The following is a 27,898-nucleotide window of genomic DNA, read 5'->3' on the forward strand; positions in this document are numbered from 1 at the left end:
TTGTGATGGCTCTTTTTAAAGTTCTATGTATTTGGAAACTGCCACAGATATTGCACCGCATGGTCCATGCCTTGAGAAGCACTGCTACCCCGGGCTCCTCCTGTGTCATTGTCTGGGTGAGACTACTCGGTGTATGTGTGTAGGGTGAAGTGTTGCATCCGGCCCCCCTGTGTGTGTGTGCAAAGAAGGGAGGTGTTGCATCCTGTGAATGAGTGCGGCTGGAAGGTATGACAGGCTTGCATGGAGATGAGTGGAATGCTGAGTGCTTGCCTGAGTGCTTGCCCGGGTGAATCATCTGTGATAGTCGGGGGTTAGGCGCTGGATGACATGGCGTGCCTGGCGTACCTCTTCCCCCAGTTTAACCACTTTGTGATTCATGCTGACCTGCACCTATCACTTGAGACATGCAAAGGAGGAAAGTAACTACAAGAAGAACCCTGAGGCTCCTGAGTCATGTGTCCCCGAGTAGCCCGCCACACAAACGCGTGCCGCCTTACTTGTATTACTATTAAGCTATTGTACAGAGCTGCACTGCTTCTCGAAATTAGATCTGCGCACAACAAATAACCACAATAAATCAAATAAATTAAACAATAAGCACAACAGCATGTCCTGCTCATAAATGCCTCAATATAATGATGGCGTGATGCAACAGAAAACAGGTACAATGCACCGTTATGCCCTCTGTTTTCCTCGGCGCTCTAATGTATGTAACAGCACACATGTGCGGTTAATGACCCCCCTTATGGAGCCCCTGTGTTCCTACAGGCAGCACGCAGGGCCGATAAAAATTCAGCATTTAGACATCAGTAATTGTCAAAATTGTTTGGTATGTTCCGATGGCACACCCTTTGTTAGTATATTTTAGTATTATTTCAAGTTTTTTTTTAATTATTTCTTCCAGTTCCATCTCCACCAGAGAACTTTACTTTCGACTTGGAAGAAGTCACGGAAACGGAAGCCACATTTGTGTGGAGTGACCTGCAGAGCTGGCTTGGATCTGGTTTCGGTCCTGTCCTGCTGTACGATTCTGAGGAATCTTTTGAAACACTGCCTCTAAGTGCCACACGAAAGACAATCGCACGTCTGTCACCTGGTAACCGCCATAGGTTTATGCTGTCAGCCAGCAACAACAAAGGGGCACGTATTAATCTGAGCCCCATTCTCTGGGTGGAGACAAGTAAGTTACCCAATAGCAGTGCATGGATTGATGATGTCACCGTAACACCTTGCCTCACTTGCTACCTACGAGATTTGTTAACGTGAGTTGTGCTGATGAAAGATATTGGCACTGTGTCTACCTCTAAATAAAAATGTGTTCTTGGCATCAGAAACAGGTGGTTGTTACTGCCCAAGGCAGTAGTGCCCAATAGTGCTCATTGAATCTACTTTGTGACTGCGCATACAATTATCACCCCTGATAGTTTTATTTATTTTGAACGTGCCAGAATTGCAGTAACGCACCGCTATAGAGCATGGGTTGTGGAAATGCAAGAAGATAGGCAGAGTTACAAACAACATATCCAGTCAAAGGGCTAAAGATCGAGCATATTTGCTGTTCATTTGAGTTATTTAGCAGTAATAAAAAACGTTTGAAAAGTAACTCCTTGTTAGTCCCTTGAACCAGTGTTGATCAGAGTCTGCCTTAATACTCATCGGTAAGGCCGGCAGTTGGGATACCCACCCGTCTGTTAGCACAGTGTTTTTTCCTGCTGGTCAAACCGCCACCGGTAGTAATGCTCCCTGATTGGTTCATAATGATCGCATGATCACAGTCCCCACCTTAACAACTGAAATGCAGACTCTGCTTACACCCATGGCATTTTCCTATTGCTCTGCAGCCCCAATGAAGATTAACACATTGAAGTCCTGCGATGAGAAGAACAATTGCCACTTGAAAACAGTGGAGCGCCTTGGCAATGCTGCTACATTTGGCGGTGCCATTTGTTGTTTGATCCGCAAGGTCACTTTTTTTGTGCACCCCATTTTCCCTGCTGAGCATCTGAAGCATCCCCGTCCAAGTGGAGCCATGGCCACTGAAAGACAATGGTGTACATCTGTCGTGACACTCCACCAATATCCCTCGCACCACCAATCACAGCACGTTCACACACATCCCAATCCCCACCCTTTGATACAACAATTGAGTTCATGCTCCTCAAATGCCAGCTCCACGGTACTTCACACTTTGGACATGGTTGAAACCATTGCCACTTATACAATGTTGCTGCATGCTTTACTATTGAACATTAGCTACCTCCGCACACAGCTTGGACATACTCATCTGTAATAAACACATCAGACCGGACCTTAACAATCGTTGATGACATCACTAAAGATATCACATGTTGCATCACAAAATACATAAGCCATGGAGGCCAAACATGTTCCTTGGGGGAGTGCAAGGCCCTTGATAGCGCCCAATGACAAGCTGGATGCGCTCCAAAGGTTTGAGGTACATTAAAGAGAGCCTGCAAAGTGATGAGGTGGCAGGGGTGGACTGGGAACTAAAAGAGGACCTGGAAATAATTAAATAATTATTGGGGGCCAATAGAGGCCCTGGAAATAATGTTCGAAGTGCCCCAATATGACACATTTTCAGCAAATCCAATGCTTTTCCTGTGAGAAAATTTGGAAATACCACACAAAAGAGGCCCAGGGTGCAGAGGCCCACCGGGAAATATCCAGAGTTCCCTATAGGCCAGTCCACCCCATCCAGACTCGCCCCAAAGGAGCGTGGTGCATTGCAGAAAGCCTGGCTGGAGTACCTCAACGTTTGGAGAGTATCCAACACTGTCTAAAGGTTTGAGGTGCATTGAAGAGTATCTCTACACGATGTGGCCAAGGCAGTTCAGTGCGAGGGGCAGACTGTGCGGTCTCTTAATCCTCACAGATCATCCAGATGTAGAGGCAAAAGGGATACCTCTTCACAGCTGCAGGCCATATTGAACTAGATAATCTATAAATCAGCGTACACAAGAAATGAACACCCCAGTTCAGGGAGAACGAACAGCGTATAAGTGCTGTTGAGGACATCAAGAGACCATATCGACTGACCTGGACTCAGCAATTAAAGAAATACAAAGGCTCAGACCAAAGATCGAGGACCAGAAAAATCGATCCAGGCGTAATAATATACTCGATGGAGATCTGAAGCTGACACAAGTCTTTATACACCCCCCAAAAATGGGAACGCTATTGCCCACATGGAGGAACTTCGATTGGTGGACGTGTGGAGGACACTACATCCATCACGAAGGGACTTTACCTTTTATTCTCACGATCATACAAGTTATGCTAGGTTGGACCACTGGTTTCTATTGACCACTACGTTATACATAGTCGAGAAACATGAAATTCTCCTGATAACCCTCTCTTATCGTGCCCCGGTTGTACTATGGATCAACCTCCCATCTGAACCGCAGCAGGCTCTTCCCTGGAGCTGAACTAGCAATGCTGCAACATCCAGACTTTGTAAAACATTTGATAGGACGATCTGAGATGTTCTGGGAGGAGAACCTGAATGATGACTTTAACTCTCTGAAATGTTGGGATGCCTTCAAAGCCTTCCTCAGGGGTCAGTGTTTTTCTAAATGGGAACATAAACTCAAGCAGTGAAAGGCTCAACATTTGAACTTGCTGACTGAACTACAGAAGGTAGAACAGGCTCATTAGAAGACCAGACATCGGGCTCTCCTTGTTAAATTGAGAAAGCTCAGGTCAGAAATTAAAGACATCACCACCATTAGGGTGCAAAAATACTTCTCTAGGTGGGCTCTGACTTTCTATGAGGAGGGGAATAGGCCCCTGTGATCAATGGCTATCTCCTTGAAAGGCCATCAACGTGCCCAGCTCATTGAAAAAATTCAGCACAAGTTGGGTGCAATACTTACTGGGACTGCCAAGATAAATGCTTGATTCACAGAATACTACCTGGAGCTATATGCTCCCCAACCCTCATTGCAGGTGATCTTATTCGTACCTTCTTACACTGAATACAAACTCCATGTGCCAATCCGGACAATTTACTGCAATTGAGCACTCGATATCAGAATCACAGGTGATAGCTGCTCTTGAGGGACTTGTGCTGGGAAAGCTACAGGCCCGGGTGGCCTTCTCATAGATTTGTATATAAAGCTCTTGCAGTGAAGCTTGCTCCCAGATTAACTGATGTGTACAATGAGGTGAGGGACACCTTCCGGATTCAATGCTCACAGCCACCATAGTTGTCTTTCCCAAGGTGGGTAAGGATCCTATGAACTGTAATTCCTTTAGGCCTATTTCTCTTATCAATTCAGACACAAACGTATTGACTAAATGTCTAGCAAAATGTCTAGAGTGGGTGTTGCCTCCTCTTGTACATCCAGACCAGACGGCTTGATATTGAATAGACACTCCACGGATAATATGAGACGACCGCTAGAAGTCATTGCTGGTCAGGCGAATCCTGGAGACATGGTGTTGTCCCTCAATGTCGAAAAAGCATTTGATAAAAGTCCGGTGGGACTATATGTGTCTCATCGTACAGAAATGTGTCATCGAGGGAGACTTCATGGACATGGTGAAATTGTATATATCAAAACCCAAAGGCATCGGTGGCCACTAACGGATATACATCTGACCTGTTTGACCAATATACCGGTACACGCCAAGAGTGCCCATTGTCTTCACTATTATATGCACTTGCCATTGAGCCACTGGCCATTCAGATTAGAACTGATGCAGATCTAGAAGGCATCGTCCGACATGGAGTAGTGCACAGCATTTCGTTGTACGCAGATGATGTTCGGTTGTACATTAACCAAGGGCAATGAAACCTCCCACACATTCATGATATATTATGTGAATTTTGCCCAATCGCAGGCTATAGAATAAATTACAATAAATAGGAGGTGATGCCACTGAGGACTGACATTCCGTGGGATCCGGGGGTGGGGGTTGCGCCATTTAAACTACAAATGAGAGTGATCAAATATCTGGGAGCACGGTTGAACGCTAAGATTGAAGACTTTTTGCAAGATAACTATCCTCCAATGTTGACCATAATTAAGAATGACTTCATTAAATAGAACAACCTACCACTACCCATCTCGGGCAAAATCAATGCAGTGAAAAGGAATATGTTGCCAAAAATTGGTGTATCTTTTCCAGATGATCCTGTCGCCCATGCCTATGACCATGATCCGAGACCTTGGTAGGCAGACAGGGAGGTTTATATGGAGGCATATAAAGCAATGCTTAATGGCAAGATATTGCAAGTGACCAGACAGGATGATGGACCCGCACTTCCTTCTTGGCAAGCATACTTCCTGGCGGCACAAGTGGGCTGGGCCAAAAGATGGATTAACACAGACGATGTCTAGTTGGCGAGCTATGGAAATTGCTGTCCTACAGTTGTATTCACCCCAGGAACTCATTACAATGCCACGATCTCAAATCCTAAAATGCAGATGAAACGCCTAGTTAAAGGGCCTACTTTATTGCACTAGCACCAAACACTCAAACATACTCGAAGGACACAAATTCTGTCCTGCCGTGGCTTAACCTAAGGGCCCTGTTGAACACTCATATGGGTAGACGACCATAGTTCTGGTGTGAGGAGGAACAGCAACATGTTCTCATAATGGATCATTATCAAAGACGCACTCCGATACCGTTTGAGGAAGCTCACATCATTTTGGGTCTGGGGCCTGAGTGGCTAGCGCATCAAGCACCATTTTTCCTGGTGGACTCTAGAATTTCCAAGGCTACACACAATCAAGAGCTATTGGCTTGTGAGTCTGAGTTGATTAAGGATCCCTCTACCTTTCCCAAAATTAAGGCCTTTTACCTTTTGTGCATTCTAAACAACTAAGGCACTCTGTATTGGCAGCCAAATGGTTGGAGGACCTAGGGGTCCAACTGGATTGTGGAGACATATATTCGTTCTTTATTCTGATTAATGAAGTGCTGTGAAATCTGGGTAACAGAGAAATTCAATTTATTTTGAAACAACGATTTTATTATACCACAGTCGAGATGCATGTGATGAAACTTAAGTGCTCCATGGTGCTGGAGGGGGTGTGGGCAACTTGGGATGATGGGGCGCCTACTATGGGCTTGCCCTAGGATCCAACGATTCTGGGGTACAGTGTTCACTAAGATCACGCATATCCTGAGCACTGCTCAGGGGTGTTGCTAGGTCTGGAAAGGATCAGGAGCTAAGCTAATGTCAGGACTGGCGGGACTCGGGGCTAGCTATATCCTTTTTTGTTGTAGTCCCTGAGCTTCTATCCGGGGCTACAACCAAAAGACCCGGGGCTATAGCCCCCTTAGCCCCCCCCCCCCCAGCAACGCCTCTGGCACTGCTCTATATCTATGCTGTTTGGGGCTGAGGTGAAGAGTGGCACGATGATTCCCGAGCCAGGACAGGAAGTTGATACACATCATGTTATTTTCAGCATGGAAAGCTAGCTTGGTTAGATTGAGAGGCAAGCATATATAAACCACCATGGGTGCCCCAGATCTGATGGGATGTGGATTTTTTTCGAGCACTACGTTTAATGGTCAATGTCTGCAATTTCAGTGGGACTGCTTGGAGGATGGCAGGGCTAGGTATCATGTGTCATTGGCTATGGGTAGAGCGAGGGATTGAGGGAGTGCTTGGGTTATGACGTATTGTTCATTTTAAGCTTGGTGTTCTTATAGTTTACCTCCTATGGCATGAGGTTTCTGAGGGTGAAGGAAGTGGGGAAGTCCAACCAAGGGAGTGATGTCAGACTGAGGTCGCTGATGTCTAATTGACCCGCACAATATTGCACTAGACATATTATCATTATGGTTTCCATTATTTTTGGGGTTTCTTTTCTAGGATGTTTGGGGTGGGTGGGGAATAATGTGATCAGTAGATGAATGCATGAATGTCAATGCTTTGCTGCATGCTTTTATCAAGCACTTGATGTGCTTTAGGTGGACCTATGTTCTTTTGTTATGCTAGAATAAAACTGTACAACGTCCTTTCATCAATGCCTTTTTTTGATGGGTCTTTTTACGAAAATCTTTCAACGAAAAAACGAATTGAAAAATATAGGGGAGGTTGGGAAAGTGCATATAAGGGGTGGGGGATCAGGAATATACAAAAAACAAATGGGGATGTGGGGTTATGGGTGTGAACCCCCCCAAAATAAAACCCAATACAATTCGATTCGTTTTTTCGTTGAAAAATATTCGTTAAAAACACATGGAAAAACAATCCGCCCATGAAATGTCATAGAACCAATAAAACAAGGTTTAAAAAAAATGTTTAAATAAAAAACCTGTAGGCATAATTTGGGCCACCTGGACCTGAAGAAGCTTCACTGTAGGCCTTGCTTAAAAAGCTGGCACCTACATAAAGCATTCTGAGTGAGCCCATCGCACCAGTTTTGCTCCGCCATGCATTCCCTTCCCCTTGTGCTACTCACTGCCACACTTTTAAAAGGGATTGTACTTCCTCTGTTTCTGAATCATTTCTTTGTAATTCATTGTCTCCAATGTTATATACCATCTTTGAAATCTAGGTATCTTGCAAGTACTTGAAATCGTGTCTCCTTTTGGAGTAATGTACCTGATAACTATTCATTTCTGGTCAGGAAAACCGAATGCATTTACAGGACAGCATATACACAACACAACTCCTGCAAGAATGCTGTCAACATGCTGTAAAGCAAGAAATGCACGTGAACTATACTTACCTCATATTCCTTGTGCTTTGCAGGGCCATTCCACCCACAACATGTAGTGGTGAAAAATATATCATCCACAGAGATAGTTCTACAGTGGGACCCCCCAAGGGACTCCTTCAATGCATCGATCCATGCCTACATTGTTTCAATTTTCGATGTGGAAGAACACCAGTGGAATACCACTTTAGAAGACAAAAGTAAAACTTCAACTGTAATTCGAAATGTCAAGCCTTACCACCAGTATCGAATACATTTGCAAAGCATAGCAGAAGGTGGCACCTTGAGTTGCAGGGAACCATCTTTAGTACTCGTGACAGGTATGTGAGAGATCCTTGCACCATTGACAGATCACAACAGCTTGTGCTTGGAGGTGGGCAGTCAGAACATGATTAGCATAGGCATTGCTTGCATGAAGTTAGCAGCACATATATACTGCTGATAATGTATATTGCTGATATGTACCCGGTGGCACGGCACAAAGGTACTAGATCATATATAAGTTAATGTTTTAAAATCTTGTAGAAGACTGGATCTTTCCAAAGTGGAATAACATTGTTGCATGTATGGGTGGGCAACTGGTATGCAAGTTATACATTTTTGAACAGTTATCTTTTAGTAACACCTTGATGCCATCCATTTCTAGTATGCCCAAGTGTAGAAGTGCATCTTTTCTCCAGTTTTGAATGTACACCCGGAATCTTCCTTGGGATCAAGCAGAGAACAGTATGTGAGCAGAAGGCTCTAAGAGGCTCTACCTCTATCAATACATGTATTCTCACAATGTAATGTGTTTGCTTTAGGTGTCAGTCCACCAGTGAAAGTTTGGGTGGACCCTGAAAGTGTTGGTGAGGACTATTTGGTGCTACAGTGGCAACCCGCCGAAGAAGAACACCAATTTCAGATTCAAGTAAAGCCGTACTCATCCCTCAGTAGGGCTACAAACTATTCAACCAATGGGACCAACATGCTGAGAATTGGTTCTCTGATCCCCGGAGTAACCTATGAAATGGGGGTGGCAGCTGTACAAAATGGCAGCATGAGTGAAATGAAGACCATTCGAACAACCTTAAGTAAGATGATATTATTTAGAAGATGAATGCATCTTTCAATCACTGGTTTACTAAAGACATGATCATGCACATTTGTCAGAGTCCTGTGGTTTAATGAAAGTGTTGTGAGACCAAATCAATCCAGAAATACATTTGAAATCCACCCATTTATAAAAGTTTCATCATTGAATTTGGAACCGCAGTCTCACCAAAATATATTATTTGACCCATGTCCCAGTGCAACGTTACATCAGTGGTTGAAGCACAACATGAATACAGATGTGAGCATAAACTATGCATCTGGAACTTCTAGTCCTCCAGAAGAATGACTCGTAAATGTTACATAGAAAATATAATTAAAGAGTAATTCATTATTAATTATTATTAAAGAATAATGGGTCTCACTACGAGTTTAGCTGTGATTCTGAAAGAACTTAATTAGCATTGCCGCTACTTGTGACCAGAAAAAATCTGCCCAATTACAAAGGGCAGAATGGCAGTGTTAATCTGCATTTTCATAGTCCATAGGACTCCATGGACGTTTTGGAGGAATTGCTGTGGCCGGTAATTTGGTGTGGTAATTCCTCAAGTTTTTGGCAACAATGTGGAAGAATTACCTCCAGCAAAGTGCTGGAAGTATTTATTCCACATTATCGCCAAACTCATAGAATGGCGGTGCGGTAAAAGTGCCTTTAATTCGTTACCGCCACTTTTTTAATGCACAACCATACACGTAATGAGGCTCAAAGGCCCTCATTACAAGATGGGCAGAGCGGGTTAAATGCAGCAGTATTACCGTATGCCGCTGCATTACCGCATTGCCCAACTATGTGTTGGATGGAAAGTTGGAGGATTCACCTCTAGCTATGAGCTGAAGGTAGATCTGCCAACTTTACACCCTATTTCGGGAGAATTACCACCAGCAGATTTACCGCTGTGGTAATTCTGCTAAATGCCCCATGAAGTTCTATGGACTCTAAATAAATGGGGACTAACACCGCCACATGTAATCCGGCAGTAATATCACCTGACCAAGTGGCGGTAACGGTACCACCAAACTCGTAATGAGTCCCAATGTCTTCAATCCAAGATCTTTTTGGTCAGTTATTTTATGGTTTCTTTGTTGACTTTCCTTACCTTATTCACCTTTAATATGGTTTTAATAGTAGATGCAGGCTCCCCTTGCGATACACTGTAATTTCGGCATTTCCCAAATTATTGCTGATTAGATTTAAGTTGTCACTATGGGTCTCTCCTTGACAATGAATGGTCAGAGGCTGGATAGATTGCATGCCGGAAGGCCACCCTGTGCACAATGTATTGCCTGTCTGAGGCGCCACTCCATTTATTCTGTTTTTTAATAAATTTATTTGTCAACCGTCTCAGACCCAAAATTGATATATGTGCCCCAGCCCAATGCATAGGCTGTCCCTCTTGGTTGAGGCTTGCATAGGTGTACAAGACACCTGAATCGTAGCACTCACTTCTCAGACATCGCTATTAAGATGCCCATCTTTGTTTAGACCTTATAGTTTCTCAGACAGAGTGCTATTGGATTTTCTCTGTAACTACAAGACATTTCTAAGGATTGTAGCTTATATTTATTTCAATTGCTAAATTATCTGCCAGAGTTCTATGTTTCCATTGGGAGATCTGAACTGGATCTAGCAGCTATTAGTACAGAGCGGGTTGGCATGGCTTTGTCCGCCCAGCCAATGGGGAGGTTCGTAGCGGGGGCATTGACATGCGGTAATCCCCCCACTCTGAGCCTCCTCAGGGCTGGTGGCTGCCATCTCCCCTGCAGGGGAATAAGGTAAGTGCCCCCACCCACTTACCTTCTCCTTTCTGTTCCTTTTCAGGAGTGGTCACGTCGGGTACACCTCTGTTCCTGGTGCGTCACTCCCGATCTGCGACACGCTGCCATTGCGCCCATTCTTTTTTTGTTTACTTTTTTATCAATCTTTTTAATGGCCGCCATTGAAACAGAGAAGGTTTTTACTGTTTTAAATGGCCACCATGAAAAGGGAAAATTGACTTTGTTTCACATTCCGTGGTGGCCATTTAAAAAAAGTTGTGAAATGCCAGAGTGTCTCGCAACTGAAAAAACACACTATCAGTACACCAGTCTAACATGCTGGGGTACTAATAGCAATAAAACGTTCAGCAGAGGGGCATTACCTTCATTCGGGCCTGTAACTACAGGCTCAGGGGCATTACCTGATGCAGTGATGCCCCGCCCCCCCAGCTCAGGGCTTATTGCTTAGGTGTGACTGGGTAATATGATCTGTTTCACTCTCCAGATAGCCTGGCCCAATCATGAGTTGGGCGGCGGAAAGTGGGACCTTTTTACGTCCAGCTTTTTGCTGGAGGTAGAAATGTCCCCTTTCCACCCTTTTTGGTGCCATTAGCACAATGCTACTTGCGCCAGTGCTAATAGCGCCAACCCATACCCATTGTGTCTAATGGACCCAATGGGGAATGGGGATATACAGCTTTACTGCTACTCGTGATTCGGTATTAATAGCGCCGGACCGAATAGTGGGAACAAAATAGCGTTGCAGGGTATCCCTGTGCTATTAGCGCCGGGATACTGCCCAACTCATGATACAGGGTTATGATTAGCCCCAGAGCAAAAAAGAAACTGAACCTCCACCTTTTCTGCTGATTATCTAGGAGGGAAAATGGGAAACAGACTTTATTCCAATCGTGTTCTTCGATGAGCAGATATAAAACCACACTTTATACTTGTGCTTTGATTCTGAGGATGAAACCCTTAGATGTAGGCCTTTTACATCGGGTTCGATAATGTTGGTATCATGATTCTTTCTTGCTCACAGGAAAAGAGGAAATAGCTTTTGTAGAATGGAACATATTTATGGGGATTTAATAATACTCATGTTGATAAGGTACATCCTCTGACTTAACATGCCCTATTGTACAGTACTACCCAAAAATACTGCGGCTAGAAACATTCCATACTTGAATGTATACTTTATTTCGATGAAAAATGGAAGCAAAAGGTGGTTCCTTAAATTTATGCTAGGCAAGTCACCACAGTATAATCTACAGCAGAAAATCAACCTGCCTGCACAATTCTCACTAAAGCAACTAATTTTATCACACACACAATCATTCACATACATTAAATGTATATATTTCTAAACCTCTAATCACCAATGATGCAATGCAACTTCCATGCAGCACAAAATCATTCCAATGTAACATTGCCCCTTATCGGCCAGTTAAATCTTTGCTACTCAGATACAGCATAAATCACTTTACTTTCTATTCTTGACAATTCTTTATTTACTCCAATGTCAAAAACAAGTATTTGGATCAGAGAAATGTTACACAGAAAATGCATTTCAAATGTCTTGTATTTACTGGTATCCAGCCTTTTTATCGCATGTTTTTCATTGCGGCTATTTTTGTCCTGCCGATTTATTTACTGATTCTTCTTCTTTAACAGCAACATGTAGGAGTCGGGGTGTTTGGGTAAGGAAATATGGCGTGGGGGATAAGTGTGGAGTTGGTGGGGGAGGGTGTTTGTTCTGGAAGCATATTGTGGTAACACAAACGGTAAAATATCAGCAACACTGAAAGCTGCAGTCAAATAAAATGCTGTAAAAAGACACCAACCCGCATTTACTAAGCATTTCCATTAATAATGCGTTGCCCTGTGTGAATGGGGAGTGCTTTATTTCTAACATATGCATTTAAGTTAAACACATGCAGGTCATCATCTACATGCTTCAGTGTAGGCAAGCTCTGTTATCAGTTTAGAACACACAGAATATTAATTTATCAACACTTGGGCCCTCATTATGAGTCTGCCGGTAACCTGCAGGTGCTACCGGCGGGTTACCCACAGACTCATCTTAACCTTACTGGCGCCCGATATCCCGGTGTTACTAGGATATTACGGGTGCCGGCAACTGCAGTAAGTTCCCATTCTATGGAGTTCCACAGTACTCCATGGAATGGGTTTGCCCCTATCACCGGCACCGGTAGTAACGGTGCCAGTAATAGGGGCAATTCTTTGTCGGTAGGGGCCTGAACTCTTGGCAAACTCGGAGTAGGCCGGTCCAGGGAAAATGCCGGATCTGGTATTACTGGCCGTTTTACCAGCATTTTTCCTGGAACGACATACTCGTAATGAGTACTAAAAGAAGCTTGCCTTATAGAGTCCCATCTTTTTCTTTCATCTTCCAGTTTTTTATGCCTAATGATATCCCTTTTGGCACACAGTGTAACCTTGAAATGTGGAATGGTTCTGTATCAGACTTCAGGAACTTCAATAAACCTTGCTTTGCCATATGCCATTCTTTGTCACACCAAGAATCCCTAGAGAAAACTATTTGTCAATTATTTTTGGCAGGTTTTGTAACAAATGGGCAGATTAAAGCAACCAGGCTTGGATATATAAATTAAACAGAACATGTATCTTGAACTCCTCCACAGAAATGCTTCTCTAGAACAGGTCAAACACATGAAACATTTGGGGAACAATTTCAAAGTAATCCACATTAAACCATTTGAGGCGCCTCATGTTATTGGCAAGCCTAATATCAGATGTGACAAGATTGTTTAATAATAGTTTTCGAATACAGGGTTGACAGCATACATGTCTCCGCCACTCGTGAGCTTTGTTGTTGGTCTACGTATACATTCTGTTATACATATTCTGTTAATCAAGAAGTGCTACTGCGGAACTTCTTATGTTTTGCTCAACAACTGCACAGCTGAGGCCACTTGGCACCATGTTTCATCATTTCTGAAGATTAGATTTTGATGCTAGCTTATGGTTTGTAACATGCAATGTTGTTTATGTTGCAGAGCCTATGCCAGTGCGGATTGCTGTCCCTTATGAAATCAAAAGCAAGTCTATCGTCCTGTTTGTTCAAATGCCCAGTGTTGGATCCTTTGATGGCATATTGTTGCAGAGTAGAGGTAGACCAAACACAACCTTGACCCTAAAGACGGATGGCAAAATCAAAATTGAAAACCTGATCCCAGGCCTAGAGTATGATTTCTATATTTTGACAATTAGTGGATTGATGCTCGGCTCTGCATATGAATTGCTGGCAGTAAAAACATGTAAGTGTTCAAGATACATTATTGGTTGTGCTTTTGTTTACTGAAGCATGTTAGTGTGTCACAGCTCTTCAGATAATGGTGTGGGTGTAGACTTATGAGTTGCTAATTATCTTATGATATTTTACGTTTTGAATTGTGTGTTTGTATTTTGTTTTTTTGTTTTTTTGTATTATACATTTATATTTTCTATTTCTAGCTCCACATATAGAGGGTACCTTATTTGAAACTATGTCAAATCTGCACTGTTGATACTTGCCTTTCATGGATCTGAGTGTCCGCTTAATTAGAGGTATAGTAACCACACCTTGGGTAGAGGAGGGTCATGGTGCGCTCCACAAAGCTTCACCATGAGCCCCTTAATGAATATGCAGAAGTGAAGTGCACGTTCAGCTTGAGCGTCCTTTTAGTTTAGCCGAGAAAACAATATAAAAACTAATAACTAACAAACAATGGGTTCCACGTCGTTTTTATCGACATGCATTTCTTCAAAGTAATTTACTTATGCTGAAATAACTCATCACATTTTTATTTTTTTTTGTTTGGGGGCGATCCCACAACCTGCCCTTTCCCTACACTAGGCCCCCTACCCTAGGTCCCACCCCACCTCTTTTAACTCCTTACTCCCAGACAATTCGATGAGATTTTGGGCATAATTCCTTCCAAGTATATTTCTTCAAAGGAATGAATTTCGGCAAAACGACGAATACACAAACAATGCATACGTAATAGAATACCTCATCCCAGTTCTAAAAATCAACTAATTTAGCCTTGCAGCTCTTGCCCTGGCTCCAGTGTCATCCCTGGCTACCCTGATTGCCTGTCATACATCAACCTCACTGTTCCCTTGTCAGATATCATTGACCCCTGACTGGCCAATAGCTACCCTCACTTATAAATGCTGAAGCTTATCAATACCAACATAGAGTATTCCCTTTCTCTTTAGGATCCTCTTCAAACAAGGCACCCCATGACCTCAAAAGCTAGCCAATCACTGATGTCCATGGGAGGGACAGCACAGATGCTGCAGCCCAAAGAGACTCTGTAATACTCCCTGGCTGTAGGTTATCCCCAACATCAATTTGTGAGTGGAAATGATACAAGACACATACGTTAACCTCACCCTTGCTGGTCCTTTGGCCCAGGTGGGAAAGGAAGATAAAGAGAGTCTGTGTGAGAGAGAGAAAGAGGAAGAGATGGAGACCCCTTCACCATCCTTCTTGTCCTGTCAGGAACCGCAGTCCAATCAGCAAAACTCCATTTCAGCATTCACAGCTCAGGAGGCACAGTCTTTAGTGAATTGGGCGTTTGTACTACAGCATACATTGTAATGGGCAAAATAGTTTTCAAATGATTCTGGTGGGAACACATTGATGTGTCATTAGTATTTTTCCAGAATGGGCAAACACAATGAAGCACCTCTCCAGGTAGTCATAAACAATGAGTGCATATTCCGGTGGCGCTCATGATTTGCTCTAATGCTGAATACATAGCTATACATTTGGTCAGCTTCCAAGACCTTACATTGAAAAAATGCAAAGTTTCAGATGCTCCCCTTTGTTTGTAAGGTTAATAAAACAGCATGGCCGCTGTGTTTGGTGTAGACTGCTGAATACATGCCTCCCTTTATTCTCATGAAGATACTTTCCATTGGACTATATGCTCTTCAAACACTTTTCTCTGATCATCTCTAAATGGTCCTTCATCCCAGGCCAAATGGCTTCAATTAAAATAAAAAAAAGGACTCTCGCAAAGCAGCCCTTAATTGTCCGTTGCTCAGCAGCCATCTCCTTGTGTTTTTTTTTTCTTTAACGCTCATTTTTTATAAATGAGTATCAAAATGTAGCACCCTTTTCCTTGACTGTGTGCTAATAGCTAGATAGCCCCTTTCCACGAGCAATACGTGGCTAATAGCCCTGAGTCCTTCTTTATTTTAGTCTTGGGTTCATATGTTGGTCTTCCAGGCTAACCTGTGGTGTTGCCCGTGATGATGTGCCATAATTCTGAAGTGCATCATGAGTTGCATAGGGTAGTTGATGAAGATGAAGATGACGAATGCTGAAGGTAATTATCCTACAAGTGAAACAGAACACTATGGCCACCATTTGCAAAAGGAAAGCTTGCTCCCAAGAGCACTTCAACACACCTTACACCTTAATACTTAACTTTCCTTTAAACTTTGTGAATCGGCCGCATAAGATGTAAGTGCCTTTTGGAGAACGTGTCTTCCTCTTTGAATCCACCCCATGGTTTTAATTGAATGTGCTTTTATTACACGGAGGCATAAACTAGAGGGGAAAACGTTTTTTCCAGAAGTTTCAAGAATGAAAACACAGCAAGGTTTGTAAACAATTTACCTTTGTGGTTTGCCTTTAGCCATGTTAACAGAATAGCCAAGCTGGTGTATTGGCTAGATTCCATGTCACCCACCACTGACTATAATCCTCCCATTCCAAGTTGCCATAATCAACCTTATTAACCCAAATGCGATGTTTTAAATTGATAACAACTGGATTATTAATCCTGTATCCTCTAAAGTCCGGTCCTACCAATACACTGATGAGCTTGCCTCTTTAAAACAGACCTGCCCGTTCTCTGAAAACACTGTGTCAAATTGGTTATTTGCTCTCATTCCATGAGAACATATGTGCCCCACTTCAGGCTTTCCAATATGCAATTGGTCTTTTTAAAACAAACCCACCCAAACTGCGTTTCACCAAAGCACTCAATACTGTTCATGAACTCCCGTGTGTTTTGAACATCCATGTGACTATGGCCACTGTCTTCTGTTGATTGGAGGAACACTTCCCCAGCACATGGATGGGCTAGGTCTTTTGGTGTGACCAGAAACCCGAGGTGATCCATTTTTTTTAAATTTTACCTTCAAGATATGGTACATTGGATTCACATTGATCAATATGTTGGATCCCCCAAAGACCCATGTATAATTAGACTCTTTTAATACCACACAATTGCGACTGCTCCAAACCTCCTTGAACTCATTGACTCCACAACAAGTTATTGTCTTTAAAAAAAACTAAATCTTTCCTTAGTTCAGCACTACTCACACCTACTTCTGTGGATCCTGTAATGAGGACATTTAGGTCCATCACACAGACGCCTTTGGTTTTATAATCTGTGGTTCATTTGAGAGGAATGGTACACAGTGACCCACAAGAACTGGAATAAACTGTCCACTTTTTGTATGCCTGAGTCTGGAGACAGGTCTCACACTAAGGGAAAAAGGTAGTCAGTGGGCTGCTTAACTCCCTGTAAGTCATCTTTAGTCAAACCTGTTTCCTAGAGGTTTTGTCTCTACCACAGGGCCCTATCAAGAAGCTCTGGCCTAATTGTAGGGTCTTCCCATATACAATAGCCTTACCTTGGATGAGCAGGGCATGCCACTCATATTTGACAATACTGTATGTGTGTTATGAGATTTCTCTCTCATGAGATTAAGATGCCAGTGATTCCTAAGCATTCCTTAAAAGGCCTAATAACCCTCTCTCGTTTTCTTTTTTCCAACCCCTAAATATACAGATGCAGGGTGTGTTTAAACTGTGATGTAAAATGTAGTCCGTAGCTTGTCAGCTAGTGATCAGGGTGCAAATTGTACCACGTGTGATTTAACGCTGCTGCAACATGTATGCAACTACCCAGAAATAGTATGGGGGCCAGGAGCCTCTGCACACTTACCGCAGTACAAAAAGTGGAATAGCAACGTTCCCAAAGAAAATTCCAAAGCAAAAAGTTATATTTAAAATGTATTAAACGAAAATAATGTTTTCAGGCTTGGATCATTGTTTGAAAGTTTTTCTCTGACTTTTGGACACTTCCCCATCTCTGCTCCCAGGTTCTGATATTGAGCTCCTGTTCCCTCAGATTTAAATTTCAATATGGGATTTTACTTGGTTCCATAGAGAACAGTTCTTTCAAGTTAAATTCGGTTTCTTGGATTTAACTGTTTCCCAGAGTCCAATTCTCAAACGTTCCTTCAAACATCTGGGATTGCACTCAGCTCCCCAGATGCAACACTTAAATTGTTTCTTTCTCAGATGGGGCTCTTTATCCCTTCAAAATGCAGTATTTCAATGTTTTCTGATGCTTCGGATTCCTCCTTGGCTTTCTCTGGACATGGCATCTTGGGCAAGTCCCTATTCCTTGAGACCTTCCCCCATGTCCAAGTAAATTGATTCAATGGCTTCCCTTTAACTGATGCATAGGGTCTTCCCAGAATCTAGGATCTTCGACAGCTCTCTGTTCTTTGAGATGTTTCCGTTTCTTGTGACCATAATCTTCTAATGCTCACTCCTTCACCGGAGCACAGGGTTTTGCTCTATTTCCCAGGATACAGCGGCTCGAAAATGTATCTGTTTCTTGAGACATCACCCTCAAAGGAAGCATAATGATCTAAAGCTCTTTCTTCCACTAATGCTTTGGGTTTTACTCCATTTTTCCAGGACACAGTCTCTTGAATATGTCTCAGATCTTTTAACTGCTTGCTCTACTTGGGAGTATTAGAAAATGCTCTTTCTTTCACTGACACTCAGGCGTTTACTCATTTTCCAAAATACAGCATCCTGGATGTGCCTCTGTCCATGGGGCCCTCTTTCATTAGTAGAGTGCTATAGAATCATATTATTTCTAGACCCCCTTCTTTTCATTCCCGATCTCTCCTCCAATGCAACAATACTTTAATGCTGGCGTCTGGTCTCTCGTGGTTTTGAAAATCTGTCCATTTTATCTCATGCTCTTCCAGCTCCATGATTTTCCTTAGGGCAAAATCTTGATCTGTGATGCATTGGAGTAATACGACTGCCCAATTGTTCCACCAAAATCCCTCTGGGTCACTTGTTTGCAGACTTTCTTTCTGCTCCCACTCTGACCTGGAATTTGCTTGGCTCCATTTAGCACCTCTCTTAAGTGTTGTGTTCCCCTCACTAGCAATCACATGCTTTGCCACTGCTTTAAGTTGCCTTCTTTTAACAGCTGTGTTACTGGGTTCTGTCAGTTGTCCTCTTACCACTTCTCACTCTTCTATCATGTAGTCCTATTATCTGCACTTACGAGCTGTCACGACCCTCGCCCAAAACCCCGTCTGGCAAACACATTGACCAGGTGGAGTCAGGACTCGGGCCTCTAGAGCCTGGCATCCTCTTGAAAAGCCCTCCTGGGGCCAGTCCTGGCGCCTATGGCTCCAGACTCATACACCATAACAAACATGTGCTTTGGCACTACTTTATTGTTTGTCAGCCAACATGGAGGCATCCACATAGCTTGGTTCCTAGGACTCGTATTACCATTCCGCCTTCGTGATTCCCGGAATTACCGGGGCATTACAACTCCGGTTTTCTGGGAAACACAGAGGCGGAACAGTGTTAATCCCCATTCCCATTGAGTCCTATGGGACTCAATGGGAATGGGGATCATGGAAACACCGGCAGCATCTCGTAATGCTGCCGGTGTTTCCTCGTCCGCCTGCAGGCGGGCGCTGTTAAACCCACCAGGTCAAACCTGGTGGGAACATCACCTCCCGCCTGCAGGAGTCGGGATCAGGCGGTCAGTAAACAACGGTGGCGGCGGGTTTACCGCCACCGTTATTTCCGGACCGCCTGATTTGTAATGAGGCCCATTGTGTTTATTCTATGTACTTGCTCTATATGCTCTTCTATATTTCTTTGGGACTCTTGTGAGAGTAAAGACTTTACCACAGCAACTGTCATCTTTGGAATGAGTTTCATGTTTATCATCAAGGTGAGCTACATTAACCTGCATCAGAAAACACACATTTGGGCCAATCATAGACTAAATGGTGAATTTTAGCAGAGTGTAATGTGTTTTACAATGGCCTGTATATACAATGCACTCTTAGCCCAGTTCTTTTGCCAGAACAATGTCTGGTTCACTCTTCGAGAGTTTTCAAAATATATTATTCACATATTGCCATGAACTTTTAAAACTGGATCTTAAGCAGGAATGCCAATTAGACGCATTAGAAAAACATTTCCTAGTGTTTGAATTCATAAGGTATTTTTCCATCCCCAGATACTGGCCCTGTACAGAGATACTAATACTTGGCATTATAGACAGTTTAAATCGTAAATGTTATGTATGATAGTGATTAGCAAATATAAACATTCCACGGGTTGACTACCACATCAGAGTATCCTGCTTCCTAATATGAGAGCCACCTCTTTAATCTATTGCACAGAAAATACCCAAGAAATCCAACGCCTCACCCTCGGGCAAATATAGACCTTCTCCAATAAAAGGCTATTCACACTACAATACTCTTAATCTCAACCTGTGTGTTATTGTGTGCCAAGCTGGGGATTCGAGGACTGCAAAAGTAGGCTACTGTCACTCAGGAAAATGTGTTTATATTTATGTGTGTGTCTGCGTGTGCAGAGGATAAAATACCTGTTCGCTGGAACATGTAAAGAGGGATTTGCTACATGAGGCATTTCTGGAGAAAAGGTGATGTTAGACTATAATTCTCTCTGCAAGGTGAATGTCATGAAACAATTTAGGGGAGCAATGTGAAGGTGAATGGGCAGTTCTGTGGATGATCTAAGTGCTCTGGGAAAATTCTGAGGGTGATGTGCAGTGTACTTAAGGCAGTTCTGATGGCGATGTGAGTGAAATGGAATAATTCTTTGGGATATGTGTAGTGACATGGAGATGTTCTGGATCAATGTGAGTCACATTGGGAAAATATGGGTCATTGCTGTGGTATGGGGGAGGTTCTGAGGATGACAATAGTGGAATAGAGAAATTCCACCAGGCAGTTCTAGGGAAATTGTGTGTGACATGAGACAATTCTGATGGCAATGTGTACTGGCATGAGGGAGTTCAGTGTCAATTTGAGTGACATGAGGCCATTCTGGAATAATCTCTGGAATAATTCTCCCCTGTACTTGTGCGATCTCAATGTAACTGGGACTAGTAAAATCGTTCTTGTCCCCCCATGCTCCCCTACTCTGCCTTGTCGCGCCTTGAAACACTTGTGTAAAGGTACACTATAAATAAAATATATCATAATGTGTGGCTATATGGGGTAGTACATTTGCAATGTATGTACATGGGGCCATCCTGGGGCCAATGTGAATTGCATCAGAAATTATGGGGTACTGTGAGTGGCATGAGATAATTCAAAGGGGACTGTATAGTTGCAATACCATGTGGACATATGGTGAAGTACATGGGGAATTTTTAAGGCAATAGGAGTAGCATAGAGCTGCTGCGGGTAATGCAGGTGGATGCTTTCTGTGCAAAATTAATATTTAAAGAGGCAGTTTATTGTGGGACATGTTGTTGGTATGGGGCATTCCTGGGGGCAATGTGAGTGACATGAGTCAACTTGTGTTAAGGCCTTAATGGGTTGTGTGACGAGTCACTAGGTTTTGTCACTTCTCCCCAGTAGGGAGACCTTTCCCATGAGGCTAGGGAGGTGGGCCCGCTACCCAATATTCCCCCTAGCAGTGCTTTAATGCCGGAGGACCTCATGGGGAGGAACTTCCCTCCTGGGTACAAGGATGACCACCTGAGGTATTGCCCGGTAAACACCATTGTACCAACACATATTCTAGCTCCTCTTTCCTCAGCTGACCTCTTTTTAGACAGTAGACACATGTGCTATTACAATACAGAACACCTCTATGTTACTACAAGTTTCACAATGAAGAGGAACACGGGAACCTTGACGATTACTAATTATAGAAGTACTGGGAGGAGGTGTCCCCATGGAGGCATGAGTAATATGTCAAGCCTAGCCGGGATAGGCTGGGAGTGTGGAGCTCGTTGACGTGGGAGTTTCAAGCTCCTTTGGCAGTCCTGAGCATGGAGAGTATGGAGGATGTCAGCAGTCAGGCAAGTGAGCTTCCAGACAAGACCGCAGGAGCGGGCCTGTGCAACCGGCCAGATGGAAGGCTGTGATGGAAAGCTGTTGGTGGAATCACCAATGGACAGCAGAAGGCAGCCTGAAGAGCCAGCAGCAAAAGCAAGCTGGAGGACCGCTGACCCTGGAACCCCTGGTGACGCACCTACACCCAAATCAAGGTAACGGGTGGTGCAGGAGACCCAGAGGGTATGTGGCGGTGAAACTAAAGCAGGCTAAGGCTAACTCCCCTCAACCCCTTGGTAACCACAGTGCACAGGGGACCCCAAAAGGCCCAACATGTAGCTCCCCTTCCTCGTCCCAGTGGCTGTACCAATAAGTTCACTGATCACCAGGGAAGGGTCAAGGACCCCAACAACAAAGAACTGAGTCAAGGAGAAAATCTTCCTCAATTCAGTGGGGAGACAAATTCTGCTGACCGCAATAGAAGGGTCTGGGATCCCAATGAAGGAAGTGTGAAAAGAGTCTAGAACCCAGACAAAGAGAATACAAATAAGAAAGTATGGAAGTTTTCCTACACTTGGAAACAATGGCAAACTCTATTGAATGACTGTGTAACATACCAGGGCATCAGAGGAAGAGAGCTATTCCCCCTGGCCCTGTGAAAGGACGTGGACGTCCATACCCAATCCATTGAGTCATTCTCCTGGATCAGGATCTATTTTTTTTTTATTGTACATGGTTACAAAAAAACTTTACAATTCATCAGATTAAGTTCAAAGGAGATGCATACTTGCAATGAAATAGGAATAAAAGACTAATTTAAATACAATCAAACAAGATTAAAACCAGCAGCATCACAATAACATACACATATTTATGATCTAAAATTCCTTTCCCTGCAAAAGCAGATATATCTCAATCCTAAAACCTGTTTAAAATTGTTTTAAAAATCCATACATTATCATATGTCTATTCACAACAGATTTTTTTAGGAGGAGCGAAGGCATTTATTCTTAAGTTACAATTATCTTTTAACTCAAACTGATTGGTCCCCGGTATCATTCTGATCCGTCAACTTCAAAGAATTAACAAAGCCAGCTTCAGTAATTCCCACTACAGTCCAGTTGGGGCTTAAACAATTTTTCCATAAATTCTCAATATCTGCCCACTGAATTAATAAAAGCATTTTCCTAATATATGCCGTTCTTTGTACCTACAGTGCAGAGCACTCCATAAACAAGTGTTTGGTTGTTTCAATAGTCGATTTATCTTTACAAAATTGACAACTGGTTCCTCCAATATTGATCAATTTCCTTTTTAGCTGCACCTCAAACAATGAAGTTGCCTGTAAAAACGATTTGAAAATGAAAGTAAATATGGAGCCACAAGGCCCCGTTTATTGTGTTCATGGGCCAAATGGGAAGGTGAGTGATAACTGTGGAACTGATCGATAGTGACATTTCGGTCCCTATCCTATAATGCAACTTTCACAGGATTAACTTGTAATGTTTCTCTATCTAAGTTAAGCTTCTTCAACAAATTGGCATAGTAAACCTAGCCTTCCCATTGGACACAAACTGTTCCCTTGAGCGAGCTGCAAATTCATATGCACATTTAAATCATTTTTTTTTTTTTTTTTTTTTTTTTTTTTAAAGTATTTTTATTGGTTTTCGTGATAAGATAAGACATTACAAACTCGTGAATTAAACAAGTGAAGAAGAGAGAAAGAGAGAATAAGATGGGGAGAAAGAAAGAAAGGAAAAAAACAAGAGGAAACTTATCCTAAACAACGATAGTCTTCGTGTAATGTAGTAAGTGAAGTTCGTGATGGTGGTTCAGTCCAGAGTATGGCTTCTCAGGAAGTGGGGGGGAACAGCTGCAAGAGGCATATACTTTGTAATAGTGGGGGCCTGTCATTGGGAACCGCAACAGGTGTTCAAGGGGGCTTATGGTCCGCGTCGAAGTGCATGCCCGTTAGAAGGGCCCTCCAAGCGACCAAGGAGCCGCTTGTGGCTTCTCCACTGGATGTAGTTCCTTCCTGCCAGGCTCTGGTCTCTGCCGTCGTCCACCTCGCCATTTCGTTAAACCATCGCTCGTGTCTAGGGCCCGCTGGTGTCTTCCAGGCCATCGCTATAGTTCTTTTGACAAGTATACATGAAATGTCCATCAGTTTCACGAGGTGTTTGAACTTACTCGGTCTGGGGTATGTACCCAATAGGCACTCTCCTGGTGACCATTCGTATCGCTCCATACCGGCGTCTCTACAGGATTGCTTGGCTTTCGACCAGAGTGTCGTCACTTTGGTGCAGGACCAGAACATGTGAATCATGTCTGCCCTGTCGTTCCCGCACCATGGGCATACCGGTGGAACCTTCGCGTTGAACGAGGCAACCCTGTGGGGGGTCATGTAAGTTCGATAAAGGACGTTCAATTGTATCTGGCCAAATCTGGAGTTTCTCGAGACATTCTTGGGGAATATTAGTGCTCTTTCCCATTCTTTATCAGTGAGCGGGGCTGCGAAGTCTGCTTCCCATTTCGCCCTCAGTGTCGCTCCCTTAGGGTTTGGTTTGTCGATGAGCCTGTTGTATAACCTGGAGACAGGTCTCCATCCATCAGAGAGGTCATACATTTCTTGTAGTAGAGGGTCCGAGGTAGGTTCCTCTGGCCAGGTGGGCCACTGATTCTTGGCGGTACGTTTGAGCCTATGGTACCAAAGGAACTGGCCTTTGGGCAGCCCTTCGATTTCCTGGATCGATTCAAAGTCCCTGAACACTCCATCTTCAAACATGTCTCCCCATGTGTATATCGCGGCTTCCTCCCACTTCCTTGCTATGGGGAGGTCTGCCTCCTTCTTGCACGCATCAGCCATTATGGGATGGTCCGAAGAGTATGGGTGTTGCACCTTCCTGATGTGGCAAGTCCTGGTCCATATCTGTCTGCCAAGCCCGACAACCATGGGGGTTTCCGGAGAGCGGCTGAGGGGATCCCACAGGGTTTCCTTGGGGGTTAGGTTGGTGTGGTGTTGCTTCAGCAGCCCCAGTTCAGCTGAAGATTCGTCTGACAGCCATCTTGTGATGTGACTGAGCTGGGCGGCCAAGTAGTAGAGCTGGAGATCTGGAAGTTTGATTCCACCCTCTTTATGTGGAAGGGTTAGTGTGGCCAGTGACAACTTATGCCTGTGGGGTCCCCATAAAAAGTCCTTGATAATAGCTTCCAATTTCCTGAAGAAGGGGGGCCGTATGTAATGGCAAATATTCACGAAGAAGTATAAGAAGCGAGGGAGGATTATCATTTTAACTATCGCCGCTCTCCCCACCATTGCCAGTGGGAGTTTAGACCAGAATTTTACGGACCGTCGGAGGTTGGTGACGGCTGCTTCTGTGTTGTGCTCATGTGTGAGCTGTGGGGTGTGGCTGAGATTAATCCCCAGGTATCTGAACTTCTCGAGTTGCCATTTTATCCCTATGATTGGAAGGTCCTCCGCTGAGATGTCTCTCAATCCGGCCAGGGGGAATGCTGAGGATTTGTGTCTACTAAATTGGATTCCGGAGTATCTCGCGTAGTTGTCGAGTACCTCCAGAGCTGTCAATGCATTGAACTCAGGGTCTTTTAGGTACAAGAGAACGTCATCAGCATACAGTGATATTATGTTATAGGCGTTGCCCACCTTAATGCCGGCATCAAAGAGTTGCTGACGAAAGTATAAGGCAATCGGTTCCAGTCCCAGTATGTACAGCATGGGCGAGAGTGGGCATCCTTGTCTCGTGCCCCTCTGTATTTTCCAGGATTCTGAGACTGTGCCGCCTGTCTTGACCCTGGCCACAGGGGAGTTGTAGAGAACCTGGACCCATCTGATGAAACCATTTCCGAAACCAAAGGCCCGCAGGGCCTCCACCAGCCACTCCCAGTAGATGGAGTCAAAAGCCTTAATGGCGTCAAGTGACAGTATCGCTAGTTCTTCCTCCGAGTCGTGAGTTTCGGCCATGATGTGTTGGAGCCTCCTCAGGTTGGCTGTGGTGTTGCGACCTGGGACAAATCCGTTCTGATCTTCATGGATTATGGACCCTAGCACTCTAGCTAGTCTGCTGGCCAGTATTGAGGTGAGGATCTTGCTATCATAATTGAGCATGGCCAGGGGTCGGTACGAGTCGCAATCAGTGGGTGGTTTATGGGGTTTAAGCATGGGGATGATTATGGTTTCTCTCATGGTGTTGGGGAGGATCCCATTTGTGTAAGCTTCCTGGTAGACTTCGTGTAGGATGGGGGTGAGAATGGGTTCGTATGCTTTATAGAATTCTGGCGTAAGTCCGTCGCTACCTGGGGTCTTAGAGGTGGCGAGCGACCTGATGGCCCATCTTACATCATCGGGAGTAATGTCCATGTCTAGTTCGGTTCTCTGTTCGCTGGTTATTTGGGGTATGTCGATCTCACCCAGGGTGTCTATTATTTCAGTGGTGGGGATTCGGGCTTCATGAGCATATAGTTTTGAGTAGAACTCGGCAAATGCTTTGTTGATCCCCATCTGCGTCCTGTGGGATGTACCCTCTGCATCTATTATCTCTGTTGGCAAGTGTTTAGGGTGCTCTCTTCTGCATAACCAAGCCAGCAGCTTACCCGGTTTGTCCGATTCCCTATGGGATCGAGCGGTGTATGTGGCAAAGTCAAATTTTTCAAGTCTGTCCCAGGAGAGCTGACATTTCTCTCGGGCCGTTTTCAGTTCCGTTTCGACTCCCGGGGAGGTATCAAGAGTGGACTCCAGGCGGGTGATCTCTGATTCCTGGGCCTCAAGTGATGTCTTTAGTTGCCTGCGGGTGCCACCAGCTCTAGATATGATTTCTCCTCTGGTGACCACCTTCATGGCCTCCCACAGTGTGCTCCAAGTGGAGACGGATCCCTTATTGATATCGACGTACTCCTCTAGTTTCTCGGCAAGGTCCTCTCTGAACTGTGGATCCTCTAGCGTCGCGGAAGGCATTCTCCACATGGGGATCGGGGGTCTGGGTCCTCTCTGCCTCCATTGCATAATTAACGGGGAGTGATCGGAAATAGTTCTCCCCAGATACTCTGTGGTTACCGCCAGCGGGGCTTCGTCACGGTCAATAAACAAGTAATCTATCCTTGTGTGGACGTTGTGTGGGGCTGAGTAATGGGAATAACTCCTAACGGATGGGTGTTGCATCCTCCAGATGTCTACTAGGTTGAGTTGGTCTAGTGTTTCTTCCATGGCACGGGTTGCAGGGTTGCTTGATTGGGGGGGAGGAAGCGATCTGTCCATGGTTGTGTCCAGAACACAGTTAAAGTCTCCTCCCCACAGGAAGGTTTGGCCCCGGTGGTGTGCCAGCTTGGGGCTCAATGTGTTGAGGTACGACGGGATTCCGTGTTGCGGGAAATATGTGTTAGCTAAGCAAATCGGGGTCTGTTCCATAGTTCCCCACATTATTACGTATCTGCCGTCCTTGTCAGATTCACATCCATGTAGTTGAAAGGGCACATTTGGGTTTATCCATATTAACACACCCCTTGCGTATTTGGAATATGGGGATCCTCTCACAGTTCCCTCCCATCGGTCTGCCAGTTTAGATAGAGCGTCCCCGGTGAGGTGTGTCTCCTGTAACATCGCTATCGAGACTTTCTTCCTCCTGAGATAGGACTGTATGCGGTTCCTCCTGAGGTACGAACCCATTCCCCTTACGTTCCACGTCATGACATTGAGTTGTGATGCCATTGGTGTGGTGTTCCGAGTTTAGCGTGAGGGGCAGGCGCTGCTGCCCAGTGTGGCATCAAAGCGTGATTGGTAAGTTGTAAGTGATAGGCCTCTGATTCGTCGATTCTTGAAGCGTTTCCTGTGGCCATCTCAGTGTTTTCAAGCATCAGTAGAACGAAGACTATGGTACTAACTAAACTAATAACATAACTCAAACTGGTGCGCCCAGCAACTACAACTGTGTCGCGGTGCTCAGGCGCTCTCGCGCCGTCTGTGCCCATCCGGGAGTCGGGCGCGAGTTGGGTCGGGCAGAAACTCGCCCGGTGGTTCTTTCGCTGGGGGCGGGGTTGCTGCGAGGTGGCGAGGCCAAACGAGGGTCGTTTCCATACGATATACTGTTAATTGGGTTACCTGCTTGGGTCCGGCTATTTGTGCTTCATGTGTGGACGGTGTGGAGGGTCCCTGGGGTCCGGCTCTGCTCCCCCGAGGTTCAGTCTTCCCCACCTAG

The 27,898-nt window shown here is 44.4% G+C and overlaps 1 protein-coding gene across 12 annotated transcripts in view; it reads left to right on the top strand.

Annotated features, from left to right (window-relative positions):
* Nucleotides 1-27,898, top strand: part of PTPRQ (protein tyrosine phosphatase receptor type Q) — a 2,012,995-nt gene that overhangs the window by 235,230 nt on the left and 1,749,867 nt on the right. For 10 of the 12 annotated variants that reach the window (XM_069629300.1, XM_069629298.1, XM_069629293.1 and 7 more), the window contains exons 8-11: nt 905-1,180; nt 7,736-8,020; nt 8,504-8,773; nt 13,589-13,849. In XM_069629300.1, the coding sequence (XP_069485401.1) occupies nt 905-1,180; nt 7,736-8,020; nt 8,504-8,773; nt 13,589-13,849 (1,092 nt within the window). The remainder of the gene's footprint in view (nt 1-904; nt 1,181-7,735; nt 8,021-8,503; nt 8,774-13,588; nt 13,850-27,898) is intronic. The other 2 variants (XM_069629299.1, XM_069629302.1) reach the window with 2 other exon arrangements.

Source organism: Ambystoma mexicanum, chromosome 12 (assembly GCF_040938575.1).
Source record: "Ambystoma mexicanum isolate Mex_15411 chromosome 12, UKY_AmexF1_1, whole genome shotgun sequence".
Classification (NCBI taxonomy): Eukaryota; Metazoa; Chordata; class Amphibia; order Caudata; family Ambystomatidae; genus Ambystoma; species Ambystoma mexicanum.